Here is a 15,449-nt window from a genome sequence, read left to right on the forward strand (position 1 = left end):
GGTGAAAAACCCTAGGGGCAGTAACCCTAGGTCTTAGGGGGTGGTAACCCTAGACGGAAAGTCTTGGCAGGTCGGAGTCTTCGGGCAAAAATCCTAGGGGGCGGTAACCCTAGGTGAAAATCCTGGTGTCACGAACCAGGTGGAAGTCTGGACGAGTCGTGGAGCGGGCGTCCAACATGAAGACCGGAAGATTCGAGCGCTGAGCAAAAGTCCAGTCGGCCTGGAGGACCGAACTGGCAAAAGGTAACTTCTCTTGAGTGGAGTAGGTGAGGACGTGTTCCCCGGAAGAGGGAACAGTAGACGTTGGTTCGACCTAGAATTTTCGATCAGAAATTCGAAGTCAGAACCGGACAGTTCGAAAACTATCAAACTTAAGTTTTTTATATATATTATCTACTATATTCTAACTCTGTTTTACAGGAGAACAATTCTAACAGTTTCTGTGCAGGGTCAGAATTGACAGGAATCGGTCGACCGAACGGCTGGATCGGTCGACCGAAGCCCCAAGCCGTAGATCAGACTTCCAGCTTGTGGACCGCACTCGACCAGAGGATCGGTCGACCGAACCAGGTTATCGGTCGACCGAACCGAGGATAAGACTTGACCAGATCGAAGCGAAGAGAGCGGATCGGGCGGATCAGATCAGGAGGAGATCGCCTGATCGGTCGACCGAACTGAGGATCGGTCGATCGAACTGAGGATCGGTCGACCGATCCGCCTCGGGTCAAAGCTGATCCTGCACTTCGAGGATCTGAATCGGATCCATAAAGGCTATAAAAGGGGCCTTGGGCTGCAGCTTCAAACAACAACTCGAATATAACTACTTGTGCTCTTGTACGTTGCTCCGAACGCTTCAACTACGATCTGCTACTTCGACAACCGGCGACTCCATTCTTCAATTCTTTTGTATTGTCAGTATTATATTTCTTTCTTCAGCACTTGTACTCTTTAATTGTAAAAGATTTACGGATTGATAGTGATTGCCCATCGAAAGCGATCTACGATCGCGAGCCTTGTAGTAGGAGTCACCCTAGGCTCCGAACTAAGTAAATCTTTGTCTTCTTGCATGTGATTGTTCTTTTATTATTTCCGCTGTGTTACTCCATTAGTTTTAAATTGAACGAATTAGTCACGAGCGCTATTCACCCCCCTTCTAGTGCGGTCTCGATCCGACACTTCTGTCATCTTTAGCCTGAATAATTTTTACTTAAGATATAACTTGTTTGTCAATGACTTTGGCATGTACCAACTTTCTAGTTTTTGTCAAACTGCCATTGGTGACTCCTCGTCTATAACATGCTATATCACATCATCCATAAGACAAAGCTTGATTATTGTCACTGTCTTTGCCTGAAGTTCTTCCCATTTTGATCTCTCTATGCTTTCCGATTTCTTTTCTCCTAGCGTCTTCACCATGCCTTGTTGAACCAAAGAGTCCTTGACCCTTCTTTTCCATAATCCGAAGTTCGCGGTTCCGTCAAACTTCACCATATCAAACTTTACAGAAGTCGTTCCCGATATGTTGAAGAAATCCGTCAAAACCTTGCTTTGATATCAATTGTTGCAAAAGAGGAGGCTGCACCTCTCAACCTCTAACGCAGAAGAAGATGAAGAGAGAAAAAAAGATTACGTGGAGTAACAAGACAAAGACGCACAAAGGGAGTAAACATGAGGAAGGAGAAGAAGAAGAGTTTCTGTGGTTCAGCGACATACTTACTCTACAAAAACAACCGAAGCTTTATTAGAATTCTTTTTACTCAAGAGAATCACATTCAATGATTCTCATGATTGTCCAATACGTTTATAATGATCCCTACAAATAGTGCATAAACCCTAAACTCGGTAAAATCATAATAGAATTTTGTTATGAAAAATAATAACAGAATTTTATTATGAAATATCATAACAGAATTCTATTATATAAAATTGTAACAGAATTTTATTACAAAAAATTTGTTAAGATATTTCTTCTATGACATCCCTTCCATTAACTTTCATCTAAATATGAGCTACCCATTAATAGAGAGGTTGGACTTAAGAATGTTCCTATTCATTTTCTAATTAAACTATTTTTTGGTCTGATATATGTCTGCTAGGAAATGTAAACTAGGCATATTTTGAGCCGTATTGGTATTATGCATGTTTAGGTTATCAGTCAAGAAATATGAAAGATTTTGACTAAACCTTGAGCTTTTGTAAGGAATTTACTAATGCCATTGAAGCTAAGGAGGTTGCTAAACAGGAAGCAGAGCGCGGTTAGTTCATTATTGATATGGCAGAGACGGATAAGAAAAGTGCTGTTATCATAGCAGAGGTAACCATGTTGATTTTACATTATATAGTATAAAATGGCGTTTATTTGCACTGATCCACTTTTCAAAAGAAAAAAAAATAGCTAAACTTGTTTTTAGACGATTAACTAGGAACTGAAACTTAGATTTTTCGAGGATCATAGAGAGAGAGGTTTACTATCATACACATCAGTTCGGTGCACACTCCTAGGAGATCCACACAACTCCAAGTGTCCGGATACATCCTTGGGTGCCCTGATTCACTATTGAGAATCAAGGTGCCCGAGATGCATCCGGATTCCCAGAGTTGTGAGGGTCACCCAAGAGTGTGCACTAAACGGATGTGTAAATGTGAAAATCAACACCAATGTTGGTGCTGAAAAAAAAACACCAATATTTTGAAAAAAACACCAGTGTTGTTTTGAAAAAAATGGCGCCATGTGAGTGTTGAACAACACTACGTTAGTGTTGAATAGTACCAACGTAGTGCTAGTTTGAAAAAAAACAATATCAACGTGGTGCTGGTTTGAAAAAAATAATATTATGTTAGTAGTATTCTGAAAAAAAATAGCATTAACGTTGGTGTTGTTTTATTAAAACAGCACCACATTCGTGTTGTTTTGAAAAAAAAACACCAACGTGCACTACGTTATAAAAAAAAAACACCAACATATACCAAGTTGGTACTATTTTGTTCAAACCAGCACCAATATAAAACTATTTTTTTTCACCAACATTGGTGCTGTTTTTTCCAACCCAGCACCACGTTGGTGGCTATTTTTTTTTTCAAACAACACCAATGTTAATATTATTTTTTTCCAAAACAACACCAACGTGGTGTTTTTTTTTTCAAACAGCACCAACACGTTGTTGCTGTTTCAATAAATCACCACCAATGTGTTGGTGTTGATTTTCACGTTCGTGCTGGCTCATAGAGACCAACACCAATGTGCATGCAGGCGAGAGAAAAAATTGTATGCAGATGAGAGAGGAGAATAAAAAAAATCAGTTTTTGCTATGTCAGATGATCCATATATATATATACACACACACATACATACATAGGAGTGTTTCACTTTGATTTTTTTTAATCAAAAGACGTCTCACCCCACTATTTAACCATGTACAATTACTCAACTGTCTATTAGTACTATTCACTAGTATTCTCATTATTACCCTCCGTCTAAATTTTGAACCGATTAGATGCATTATAACAATTATAAAATTGTAGCTGCTACAACATGTGTAGCAACTATGGGTCTGTAGTTATTACAACGTGAATATTATTTGAACAAGTCGAATCCGTGTTGTGAGAGCTATAGTTTCATAGTTGTAACTGATACAATGTGAATAATAGGTGAAAAATGTTGAATCCACATTGTTACACCTACAAAACTGTAACTATCAACATGAATGTTATGTGAACAAGTTGAATCTGCATTGTAGCAATTATAGTTTTGTAACTACTACAACTACAATTTTGTAACTACTCCAATAGTTGTAATAGCTACGGTTGCATTGCTATTACAATGTAAATAATAGGTGAATATAGTTGAATCAATATTGTAGCATTTATAAAATCTTAGTTGCTACAATATATATATTTTTTAATAAGTTAAGTATATATTGTAATAATTATGAAACGATAATTGTTACAATATATGTAACCGCTATCAAATTGTAGTTGATCATAATATAAATTAGATATAATAATATGAATAATATTGAAAAAAAGTATACGTCTTTTTATAAAAAAAATCAAATGGGCCGTCTCATAATTTGAAAAAATAGACATCCTTAGAGTTTTTTTCCCTTCCAACAGTGTGAGGCTAAGAGTGCCCAACTTATTAGCATTTCCTGCTATGAGACAGATGAAAGTTACGCGGGAATAGAGTTAGTTTGGTATAATATATCGGTATCAAAATTTTACATGGTATATTGTATTAAAATTTTTAGTATATAAAAGAGTATACAGTTAACATATTAAAATTTCAATATATTAAAATTTTGATATATCATATAATATAAATTATGTATTATTTACAAGCAAATTCTAGATACGGTATATCGAATATCCAAAGTTATATATATATCAAATTTTCATATAATTTGGTATATTTTGACGTGATACTAAATATGATTTCTCCCCGTTTGTTAACCAATAGCTTGATAAGGATGAGAAATTCGATAGAGATTTAGGGGGTGCAACATGACCAATTTGCGCGAGCACAATCTAGCTCGGTTAAAACCACACATGGCACTGTTCCACCTAGTCGCCTAGCCGAGCCGCAATTCAACTGTATTAACTGGATCGTGAGCTAGATTTCTGCTAAATTAATATACAGATTCGCTAAACTTGAAAACTTATCAATTTGATCAGTTGGGATTTCCTTTAGCAGCTTCCAATCCATTGCACGCGTGAAACCAGCCTCAATGCCCCTGTCTTCTACCGCATTCACAAGAAGGTGGAGCAATGCGAAGCAGCATCATGGGGAGGCCACTGAATCCCCTCCCTCCGGCAGGGAAGGGGCGATGGCTGGGCGATGAAGGTAGGGTACTGGTGCCCCGGCATGAGCACAGGAACGTCGACTGCTGCCGCCGCCGCGGAAACCTGCCAACAAACTCGGTTCATTAGCCCTCGCCGACAAAAGCCGACTCCCAAAGTCGCACCGGAAGAGCTTACTGTCTTCGAATTCGGCGGCGGCTGCTCCGTCTCTGAGGCGCCGCCCGGTGCGCTGCTTCGAGGACGAAGGAAGGACGCCCTCGGCTTGATCACATGCTCGAATATCGCCATGACGAGGAACATGGAGATCAGGATCGCAGTGGCAGCTAGACCGAACGATATCGCGCTCATCGACGTTCCCAGATCTCTCCAGGAGCCGTCTCTGCTGTAAGCTGGTTCTGATGGGGTGGTGGAGGAGGAGGAGTCTCCGCCCCATTGCTTCGATCTTCCTCCAAAACCATTCATAGAACACCGGTCAGAGTTCTAGCAAAAAAAAGATATGACCGCTGGTGATTGCATCTGAACAAGAATGCCGATGCATAGAGCACCGGTCAGAGTTCTAAAGATCCGAAATGAGTTTATACTTGAAAGAATATCTCCATCGATCCTAATTAACAGACAAGCAGCGAGAACTGACAAGGAGGAACAGAGTATGGCGAAAACCTGATAACAACTCTCGACCTGGCTACAGTGGGCTGCCAAAAAACCAGGCCTTTGGCTATGTTCTTCTTGTTGTTCTCCTGCCAACAAGATACTCGCCCTCTCTCAACAAATCAGTACTTTGTTCTTCAGCAATGGCATGGAGCAATCACAGGCATGACCGGAGGGTTTGATTGGCCACCACTCTAAAAGCAGTTGTCACATTCTAAAAGACCGCTTAGGCATTGCCTCGGTGGGGAGAAAAAATGATAAACAAAGATCAAAGGTAGCGTCCTACGTATTCCACCACCGTCACTTTTGAAAAGAAAAGCTGCAATGCGAGAAATAAATTGAACACTGATGAAAGGCTGCAAGGAAGGGACAAACCTATCTGTATTCAGTACTCGGTCATTGTACTGCTTTACAGTTTGACAAAAAAGAAGGGAAAAAATGTTTTCATCACATTCAGTAACAGCAACTCACCTGATGAACACACACTTTGAAGTAAAACGAGATCGAGAGAATCTGTGTTGAGAGATGTTTTACAGTCTCACAAGCATGCATTGAAAGAGCCACCATGATCTTGTAGAGAAAAGAACAGATCACCTAAAAAGACTCGAAGATAGAGAGGAACATGTCCTTGATGATGATGATGGCTGATACATATTACTCCATGGGGCCTTTGTCAGACGCAATAAAAGCACAGGTCCAAATTAGAGATTGCCTCTCTCACATGCAGTAAGTAAACCAAAAAAGATCTGCAAAATTGCTAAAGCACCTCAATGAGAGGTAGGAGGACAAGGAAACAATGCTTTTAAGACTTATAATGTAGGGAGGGTCCAGTGTCCAGAAGACAGTGAAGTTGTTGAAGGTCTGATTGCAAGAAATATACACTTCAAGAACATCTTTAATTGAATAGACCTGTGTGGAAATTTGATCTAATATCTTAAACTAATGTAGTTGTTCTTCTTAACTATCTCAACTAGGATATTAACAAAAGAGCAAGGACAAGTTCAACAGGTCGTATCTTTGTAGCTACGGCTCTTCTTTTTACTGCATCAGGCTCATGTGAAGTTATTCGGAAAGAGTAGAAAAGTAACGAAACAAGATGCTGAAGCCACTAAACCCAATGAGTAAGATCATTGTTAAATAATTCTTTTTTTACTATTTTACTTACCTTTTTCAGAAACTCTAACCTAAATCCTAATTCTAAGTTAGGAGTTTGATTTTGTTCACTCTGGTAACAAAAGCTAGAATAGTCATCTTAGCTGTCTCTCTAGTACAACTCCATGCGCTTTGAAAGAGGATAAGTTATGAGGTTATTCAACTTTAGAGTATCCATATCAAATTTTCTATCCAAAATTTAAAATTTTAAATAGAAGAAATACTTTATTAAATTTAGATATCTATTTTTTACTATACAATACATCAACTTCCATATAATTTACCTTATTTTTATTTTTCTATTATTTTTCTCTGTAATATCTACTTTTCATTATTCAATTCATTCCATATATTTTATTTTCTAAATTTAAAATAATACTATTTATAAAATCTAAAATTAAGAAATATATATGATAGCTAATGGATTTTTTTAAAATAAAATATAAAATTTAAAATAAATTCTGTATTTAGAAAAATTGATGTGAATGCCCTTAACAACCTTCCTAGCTACTTGAACCATGTCTCTCTAAACCCTGCCTGACCACAACTCAACTACACTACTTGATTTTGTCACTCTCATCATCCATCAATGTACAAGGACATCTTGATCAAGAACAAAAACTAATCTTATTCTGGTTGGAAAGTTAAGACGCTTCTTCAACTCTTGTTATTGGACTTCATTTTCATGTGTTCTGTGATGGTCCATATGGTTGTCTTATCTTTGAGCTAAATTATGCTTAAAATAAATTAGGAATCATACACAGTAGGTTTGTCATCACGTATATACCAAAAAATGCTATTAAAATTAATTTTTATTGACAAACTATTTAAAAATATGATTATATTTTTTATAAAAATAATTAACATACTTTTTTCACTATTATATCATTTTGACACCATAAAATAAATTATCAACTAACCCTATATTTAAATGGGATGATTAAAGGTTCGTTAACAGGAAAGGAAGAGAGGGAAAGAGAGAAGAAGTAAAATATTTATATTTTTCTTATTTTAAATGAAGGGAAGGTTCATTAACATAATATGTGTTATCGTGTTTGGGAGAAAAATGATGATAATGAAAGTTAAATATATAAATTATAAAATTACCTTCACTTTTATTAAATATTTACAGGTTTAAGAACATAGTGAATGTTGTATACATTTATTGGTTAAGATTTACGCATTCAAGTAATTATTGTTGGTGCAATATCATCTAGGTCAAGGTTGACTAGGCTTGAGTTGGCTCAAGCCTGAGTTTAGATGTTTGGGTTTCGATATTTAACAATACGTGGAGATTACAGGTACAATCATCCGATTGGGGAGATTGTTGGTGCAATTCCTCTCTGGTCAGAGTTTGACCAGATTGACGTGAAGAAGAGTCAAGTTGATTGGGGAAGTCCTAGTGAGTAAATCTAGGCAGATGGAAAATCCTGGTGAGTTAAGGTAGGTGAAAATCCTGGTGAGTGAAGCCAGACAGGTAGAGGTCTCGGTGAGTAAAGCCGGATAAAGGAAAGTCCTAGTGAGTGAAGCCAGACAGGTAGAAGTCCCGGCGAGTGAAGCCGGGCAGTGGAAAGACATGGTGAGTGAGGCCAGACACATGGAAATCCATGTGGGTCAATGTTGACCAGACACCTTGTGTGGGAAGTCTAAGTAGGTCAAAGGGTTGACGGGACACTTGGTACAAGGAAATCTAGATAGGTCAAGGATGACAGAACATCTGGTGGAAGGAAGTTCAAGTGGGTCATGAAAGACTAGACACTTGGCACGAGACAGTAAGTCCAAGTGAGTGAAGGTTGACCGGACATTTGACACGAGAAGAAAAGTCCAAGTGGGTCAAAGGGATTTACCAGACACTTGGTGAAGAAGTCCTAGCAGGTTAAGGTTGATTGGATGTTAGACATAATATTCCAACAGGTCACGATTGATTAGATGTTGGAATTGGAGACCTTAGACTTGGTTTTAGGCAAGTCAAAGGTGGTTCAATCGATTAACCGATCGATTAAACCGAAGTCCAATCGATTAGTTAATCGATTGAATGTGCGCCTCGAAGAAAGATGGACCAATCGATCGAGAGCTTATGTCGTGCGCACATAAATATTCCCAATCGATCAGCCGATCAATTGAGAACCTCCAATCGATCGGCAGATCGATTGGGGTCAGGCTGGATTTCTTGCAGGATTGCAAGAAAGCTTGAATCAATTGGTCGATCGATTCAGACTATTTTCAGAGAGCACAGAGGCACTCTGAATCGATCGACTGATCGATTCTAAGCCTCCCTAATCGATTGAGAGCAAATTCAATCGATTTGGATCTGACCGTTGCGCAGGTTATAGCCGTTGTCAAGCGACTTCCTCAGCAGATCTTCGACTCCACTCTCAGCGATTCTTTCCGAGCTCTCACCGCCAGTTCTTGGGGGCAAGTGCTGGTGCACTTCCAAGCTTCAAGAGACAACAACAAGCAACAAGTAAGCAAGAAGAGAGGATTTTATACTTGTACTCTTTGTATTTTTCTTCTTGTGTTAGTGTTGTATGTGTGAGTGTTGTACGAGGTTTCTCTACCTCCGGTAGTTACCAAGAAAGAGTATTTTCTTAGTGGAGAGTTCTCGCGTGTGTGGATCCTTGGATTAGTCATCTTTTCTGGAGATGAATACTAAGTAAATCATCGTGTTAGCATTGTAGAGTGCTTCGTAGTCTTATTCCATTGCCTATCAACAACAACGAAGCAAGCTATCGAGCGCGACGAGTTATTCACCCCCTCCCCTCTAGCACATTTCGACCCTAACAATTATAACTCATTTGTTAAAGTCGACTTCGAAGTCAGAGTCTCTGTTGAAGTCAGAGTCAGCATGCATCAAAGCTGGTTTCGATGTCAAAGTCAACGTTGGTGTCAAAGTCAGTGTCGACTTTGATGCGAGCATTGGGTAGTATGAATCAGGCGGTGAAAGTATTTTTCATCACGACACAAAGAATATTTAAAATAATAACTTTTAAAATTAATATAATAAAATATAAATAAAATTAAAACATAAGCTTTTTTTTTTAATTTCTCTTATCCTTCCTCTCCAAATTATTATGTAATTTTTTTTTCATGTAATCTTTATCTTTTGGTAAGTCACTTCCTCCCGCAAAGAGAATTTTAGGGGGCGTTTGGTACGCGCATTTTTCATTTTCATTTTCTGAAAAACGCGCGTTTTCTGGAAAATGATGTTTGGTTTGCGTTTTCCGCGCGCGTTTTCTAAAAAATTGACTATCGTTTTTTAGAAAAATAGAGAATGACAAAAAGTTATTTTCTGTTTTCTAGAAAACGCGCATTTTCCAGAAAATAAAAATAAAAATGATACAAACCAACCGCATCTAAATTTCCCTTTCTTTTCCTGTCCCTCTCCATCCATCACCTCCTTACAAATAGTGAAAATCAATTTTTACTAATCTATCACAACTGGGACAAAAGTTTGCTGCGGCTGCTGCTCCGTGACTTGACTGTTACTAAGACTGCTGCACTCGCGGAAAAAAACGAAAGAGTAGGAATCCTAGAAAGATATCTGAATTTTTTTATTGATGTTCTGTTTTATTTTTTTTTTGTCAATTTTTTATTTTTCTACAAAAGATCACATGTTTGTTTGATGTAAGGAAGTTTATGTTAAATACATTTAGACTCGTGATTAGTCTAGCAAGATATGGCTAGTTGAAACCATTCTATTGCTTGCTAATTGTATCTTTTTTTTACGAGATAATAAATGATATTAGAAATTGTTAAATTTAAAATTACATGACCGGTGGATTGCCCAATTGATCAGAAAGGGGATGAACGGTTCAGATTGAAATGGCAGTTAAGATTTTACGGTCCGAAGAAGCGACCAGCTCATACAACGTAACGGTGCGTCAGAATCCGTGCCTTATTTTGATCTCTGCGGGCGTCGCCGGCGCGCCGCCATGACGTGAGCAGCCCCGAGTCGACACGCGATGCGCTGTGGCCGGACCGCCGCGACCTCTCTCCTCCTCCTCCTCCGCTCTGCTATTCATCGATGAAGCTTCGCTCCTATGAACGCCGACTTGCATCTCATCGCCCGATGGCTTCAGGCATGCCGCACTCACCGCTCGCTCTCTCGAGGAAGGCAGCTCCACCAGCTACTCCTCAAGTGCGGCCACGGATCCTCTCTCCAGCTCTCCAACTGCCTTCTCCAGATGTACACCGTCTGCAGCCCAAACGTCGACGACGCGCGGAAGGTTTTCGACGAAATGCCTTGCAGGAACTCCTTCTCCTGGAACTCTCTCATCGACGCCCATCTCAAGTTCGAGGAACCGCATCACGCACGTCAGATGTTTCATTCGATGTCCTGCAAGAATACTTACTCGTGGAACGCCATGATCACTGGCCTCGTGCGGTGTGGTGACTTGTACCATGCTCGCCGCTTGCTTGAGGAAATGCCTGTCGTGGACGATGTTGCCTGTAATGCAGTTCTCCATGCGTATATCCGTCGTGGGCAGCCTCAAGAAGCTTTTAACTTATTTAAAAAGGTTAGCTCGGAGCTTAATACAATGTCATTATCATGTGGCAGCGACAAATTTGTTCTCGCAACTCTTTTGAGTGCTTGTGCAGAGTGCTTGGCGTATGATTATGGCCGGCAGATTCATTCCAGAATTGTCATTGGCCAGGTTGATTTGGACTCTGTTCTGGGAAGCGCCCTTGTCAACATGTATGCTAAGTGTGAATCTTTTGATAGTGCTTATGGAGTTTTGGAGTTGATGCAGGATCCAGATGAGTTTTCTTTATCAGCCTTGATATCGGGCTTCGCAAACTGTGGAAGATTAGATGAAGCAAGAAGCATATTTGATCGGAGGAAAAAGCCTAGTGTTGTTTTGTGGAACTCTATCATTAATGCATACTCATCTGCTAATCAAGGAGCCGAAGCATTAAAACTCTTCAAATGGATGATCCATGGGGGAGTCGTGCCAGATTCATCTACTTTTGCTAGTGTTCTCAGTGCATGTGCCAGCACTGGTATTCCTAAGCATGCAATGCAGATGCACGCTTGTGGTTGCAAGCAGGGTATCGTCGAAGACTTAATCGTTGCAAGTGCACTTATAGACTCTTACTCCAAGTGTGGGATTTGGGAGGATGCTTGCAAAGTTTTCAAAGATCTTAGAGTACATGATACAATACTTCTAAACACTCTGATCAATGTTTACTCAAATTCTGATCAAGTTGACGAAGCAAGAAGGATATTTGAGATGATTTCTTGCAAGAATATTATATCATGGAATTCAATGATTGTTGGTTATAGCCAAAATAGTCGTCCTATCAAGGCACTAGAGCTATTCATTGACATGCATCGTCTTGATCTCAGGCTCGATGAGGTAGCTATAGCCAGTGCACTTAGTTGTTGTGCTAGCCTTTGTGCCCTTGCCGCAGGGCAACAGCTTTTTGCCCTTGCTACACAGATTGGCACAGTCACTGATCTGATCATCACCTCTGCACTTGTTGATCTCTATTGCAAATGCGGCACGATAATTGAAGGAAGGAGGCTTTTTGACAGTGTCCAAAACCACGATGTGGCTTTGTGGAACTCAATGCTGATGGGGTATGCTTCAAATGGATATGCAATTCAAGTGCTCGAGTTGTTTGAAACGTTGAGGAATGCTGCTGGTGTCTGCCCAAATGAAGTAACCTTTATCGCTGTACTTTCAGCTTGCTGCCATTGCGGACTGGTTGAGGAAGGATTGAGATGGTTCCATAGGATGAAAGTGGACTATCGCATTGAACCAGTAGTTGAGCACTATTCGTGTGTGGTTGATTTGTTGGTTCGTGCAGGCCGGCTTGAGGAATCTATTGAGTTCATTGATGCAATGCCCTTTAAGGCTGATGCTAGCATGTGGACATCAGTACTGGGTGGTTGCAAGGCTCATGGCGACGAGGTTTTAGGAAGTAAAGTAGCAGAGAGGCTACTTGAGCATAACCCTCAGGACGCAGGCCCGTTCTTGCAGCTATCTAGCATATATGCTGCTTGCGGGGAGTGGGAGAGTTCTGCACAATTTAGGCAGATGATGCTTAACAGAAAGATCAGTAAGAGTCCTGGTTACAGTTGGATTGATAGTTAAGTTTGAAGTAACTAATCCAAAGTTGCAAGTCATCTTGAGAAGTTTGAAGGACAGTTGCTTTAAACAAAAACAGAATAAGGTAAACCCCCTAGAGATACTCTTCATGAATATATTTTCTTCAATCTGCTAATGAAGTTTACAGATATGATCATATAATGGCAAGAGATTAAGGTTTCACCATATTATGGATCACGAGGATCTGGTTGGTAAAAAGTAGTACAATTTGGAAGGCAAAGATGTTGGTAACGAACAAACTGTAGACAATTTTTTGGTTTTGCAAGCATGGTCAAACACTGACTCGTTCAATCGGTGTGACAGAAAATCAAAGTTAGTCCAATTCTGTTGAAATTTTAATCGGCTCAATGAAAAAACTACTGCACAAATGGAGATTCATCAAGGAAGAAGAAGACACCAGACAGTGGAACCTCATCAAGTCTGGCTTCCATTGCCACACCTTCCACGGGAACTGCCTTCTCAACCTCTATTCCAACCTTGTCGCCTCCTTCTTAGGGGTGATCAAGTTGATTCTGCTCATGTACTGTTCAACGCAATTCCCATACGAGATGTGGCGAGTTGGAATTCGCTGATTACGGGCCTGTTTCATATCTAAGGCGCTTGAGATTCTATGACGTTGTCCGTTGCTACTTCTACTCATCAAGCCAAGCTATGCACGGCTTGGTTATTCGCTTTGGATTAAGTTACTTGAATACCATGCTTGTAACTCACTGATTAATACGTATGGAAGACTAGATCTCATTGGCTGTGCTTTTCATGCCATGGATGATGTTGATCTCATCTCTTGAAACTCGATTATTTCAGCATATTGTAGGTTTGGTTATAGCACTGGAGCACTTTCACGCAATGTGGATCAGTGGGTTTCTTCTGATGAGTTCACTGCATTTAGTATACTTAAATATTGTGTGCTGACCTTATCCACTTGGCTAAGAGTGAGCAACTCTGCTTCAAGATGGGGTTCCTTTCCAATTCTGTAGTTTTTAGTGCTGTTATCGACATGTATTCCATATGTGGCAGATTGGATAAAGTGGTTCAGGTGTTCCATGAAATGCCAAGGTGCGATTCAGCGTTCTGCAATTCAATTTTTGCCAGTTATTTCGAAGTGGACTTGAGGATGAAGCTCTGATGCTTTTTGTGGTAACCCTGAAACTAAAAAGCAATGTCGATATAGATATTGATGATAGTGTATCTCATAGTATGCACTATGTATTGTTGTTTCAAGGTTTCATCAGAAGATTGTTTCTACGATCTGTGTAAAACGATAACGTGATAATTTAAAATTGATCCTCTGTAGTCGACTCACAAAATGATCTTGTCTTTTCTGCTGAAAGCGTCGTCTCCTGCCGATTAAATTACTTCATCCACAGCGGCCGTCGCCCTCCATTCTAGTGCACGGTATGGTAAGGTAACTTGTGTGGCGTACGTTCTGATCCGGAAACCATGGACGACTTAAATATTTCAATCTTTCAAACATCCCAGAAAACACAGATCGACGATTTGGGAGTTGTATATATAATCTTCAAGCTCGTCAGCTGTTAGCCCATCCTTGTTCTAGCTACTCGCCCACTATGCTTTCTCTCCAACAGGTCTCAGCCACCGATTCCAATGACGAGATCAAGCTGCACAGCATGCTCGACGAGTTGGGAGACGTCCCACAGGCCTTGTTCGAGCTCTCGCTCAGGGATTTGGTGGAGCTACCTCAGATAATTGCCAGTGCCATGCAGGAGAAGCAAAGCAAGGAAAGAGAGTTTACAGAGCGCAAGAGTAGAAGCTGGGAGGAAAGAAAGAAGACTGTGAAGAAGAGAAGGCCACGGAGCCAGAGCATGGACGTTGGAGTTGGCCTTCTGAAGTGGATCATTCCGCTATCCTCGAGCCGAAGAAAGGAGAGGTTTGTGTTTGTTTCCCCGTCTTCCTTAACATCTGGAACATCGACTGGTGCGAGAGGAGAGAGCCGAGAGGCAGGACAGGGAGGGGGCGAGTCAACTAGAAACACAAGTGCGGACAGTAGCCGCAGCATAAGCAAGTAAGCAATCTTTTTGATTTATTTCACGTAGACACATACAGAAAAGCTGAATCCATGGTGATTTTGACGCTGTTTCAGGAAATTGGTTGGCTGCTTCTTCCTCGATTCACGCAAGCAAAACTAGAGCCAGAGAAAGAGTAGAAGATCTGCATATTTCAAGTTTTTGTTTGTTTGTTTGTTTGCTCCTGTTTATCTTCATGTAAAAATGTACAAATACTGCCACGCGATGAAGAAAATTATTATGGGAACCAGTTTGCTTGATGAAGAACATCTCGTCCCCTCAGGACGGTACGATTGTTAAGATATGAAATATTGTCATATGAGATATTGGGGTCGAAACTCGGTGTGACCGAGCATAACCTCTTCAATGTCTTGACCATTTGTACTAATGACTAGTAGCCACTCGTGATTTACCTCTTCCGTGTTGACCTAGGCACGGGTTGGCGGGGGTGTTGCGACGAGCGAATCGTCTTTTGCCACATTGATGAAGAACATCTCTTTTATCGTTTATGAACTTTCACAGGCTACATGTAGGCGAGTTAGTAGTAGATTGTCAGCGTAGAGATCAAGTTCGCAGGAGACCATTTGTGGGAGAATAAAATCCCTCCCATTTAGGGATGCTAAAAAAATAGTCCGATCTATTAATTAAATAAATTTGAAAAATATTGGATGCGGATTAGGGGTTTTTAGATTAGAGCCGGATTGGGAATTTTCGA

General features: G+C 40.2%; 2 protein-coding genes across 9 annotated transcripts; one reads left to right on the forward strand and one right to left on the reverse strand.

The window, feature by feature from the left end:
• Window positions 1-4,583: 4,583 nt before the first annotated feature.
• LOC122041873 lies at window positions 4,584-6,107 on the reverse strand. 3 transcript variants are annotated; one of them, XM_042601730.1, is made up of 4 exons: window positions 5,917-6,107; window positions 5,379-5,764; window positions 4,975-5,277; window positions 4,584-4,902 (listed from the first exon to the last, which is right to left on the reverse strand). In XM_042601730.1, exons 2-4 carry the CDS (start codon window positions 5,394-5,396, stop codon window positions 4,747-4,749), a joined length of 477 nt encoding a protein of 158 aa, XP_042457664.1. In that variant the 5' UTR covers window positions 5,397-5,764; window positions 5,917-6,107; the 3' UTR covers window positions 4,584-4,746. The 3 variants fall into 3 exon arrangements, with proteins under 3 accessions (XP_042457664.1, XP_042457665.1, XP_042457666.1); XM_042601731.1 differs by having other exon boundaries at window positions 5,458-5,764; window positions 5,917-6,105; XM_042601732.1 differs by having other exon boundaries at window positions 4,975-5,353; window positions 5,458-5,764; window positions 5,917-6,101.
• Window positions 6,108-10,466: 4,359 nt separating this feature from the next.
• LOC122041874 (putative pentatricopeptide repeat-containing protein At1g77010, mitochondrial) lies at window positions 10,467-14,984 on the forward strand. Of its 6 annotated transcripts, XM_042601738.1 has the most exons (4): window positions 10,467-12,774; window positions 12,838-12,937; window positions 13,014-14,733; window positions 14,812-14,984. In XM_042601738.1, exon 1 carries the CDS (start codon window positions 10,638-10,640, stop codon window positions 12,693-12,695), a length of 2,058 nt encoding a protein of 685 aa, XP_042457672.1. In that variant the 5' UTR covers window positions 10,467-10,637; the 3' UTR covers window positions 12,696-12,774; window positions 12,838-12,937; window positions 13,014-14,733; window positions 14,812-14,984. The 6 variants fall into 6 exon arrangements, with proteins under 6 accessions (XP_042457672.1, XP_042457668.1, XP_042457669.1 ...); XM_042601734.1 differs by having other exon boundaries at window positions 10,467-14,105; window positions 14,190-14,733; XM_042601735.1 differs by having other exon boundaries at window positions 10,467-12,937.
• The last annotated feature ends 465 nt before the right edge of the window (window positions 14,985-15,449 follow it).

The sequence above is a fragment of the Zingiber officinale genome, chromosome 2A, assembly GCF_018446385.1.
Source record: "Zingiber officinale cultivar Zhangliang chromosome 2A, Zo_v1.1, whole genome shotgun sequence".
In the NCBI taxonomy this organism is placed as follows: domain Eukaryota; kingdom Viridiplantae; phylum Streptophyta; class Magnoliopsida; order Zingiberales; family Zingiberaceae; genus Zingiber; species Zingiber officinale.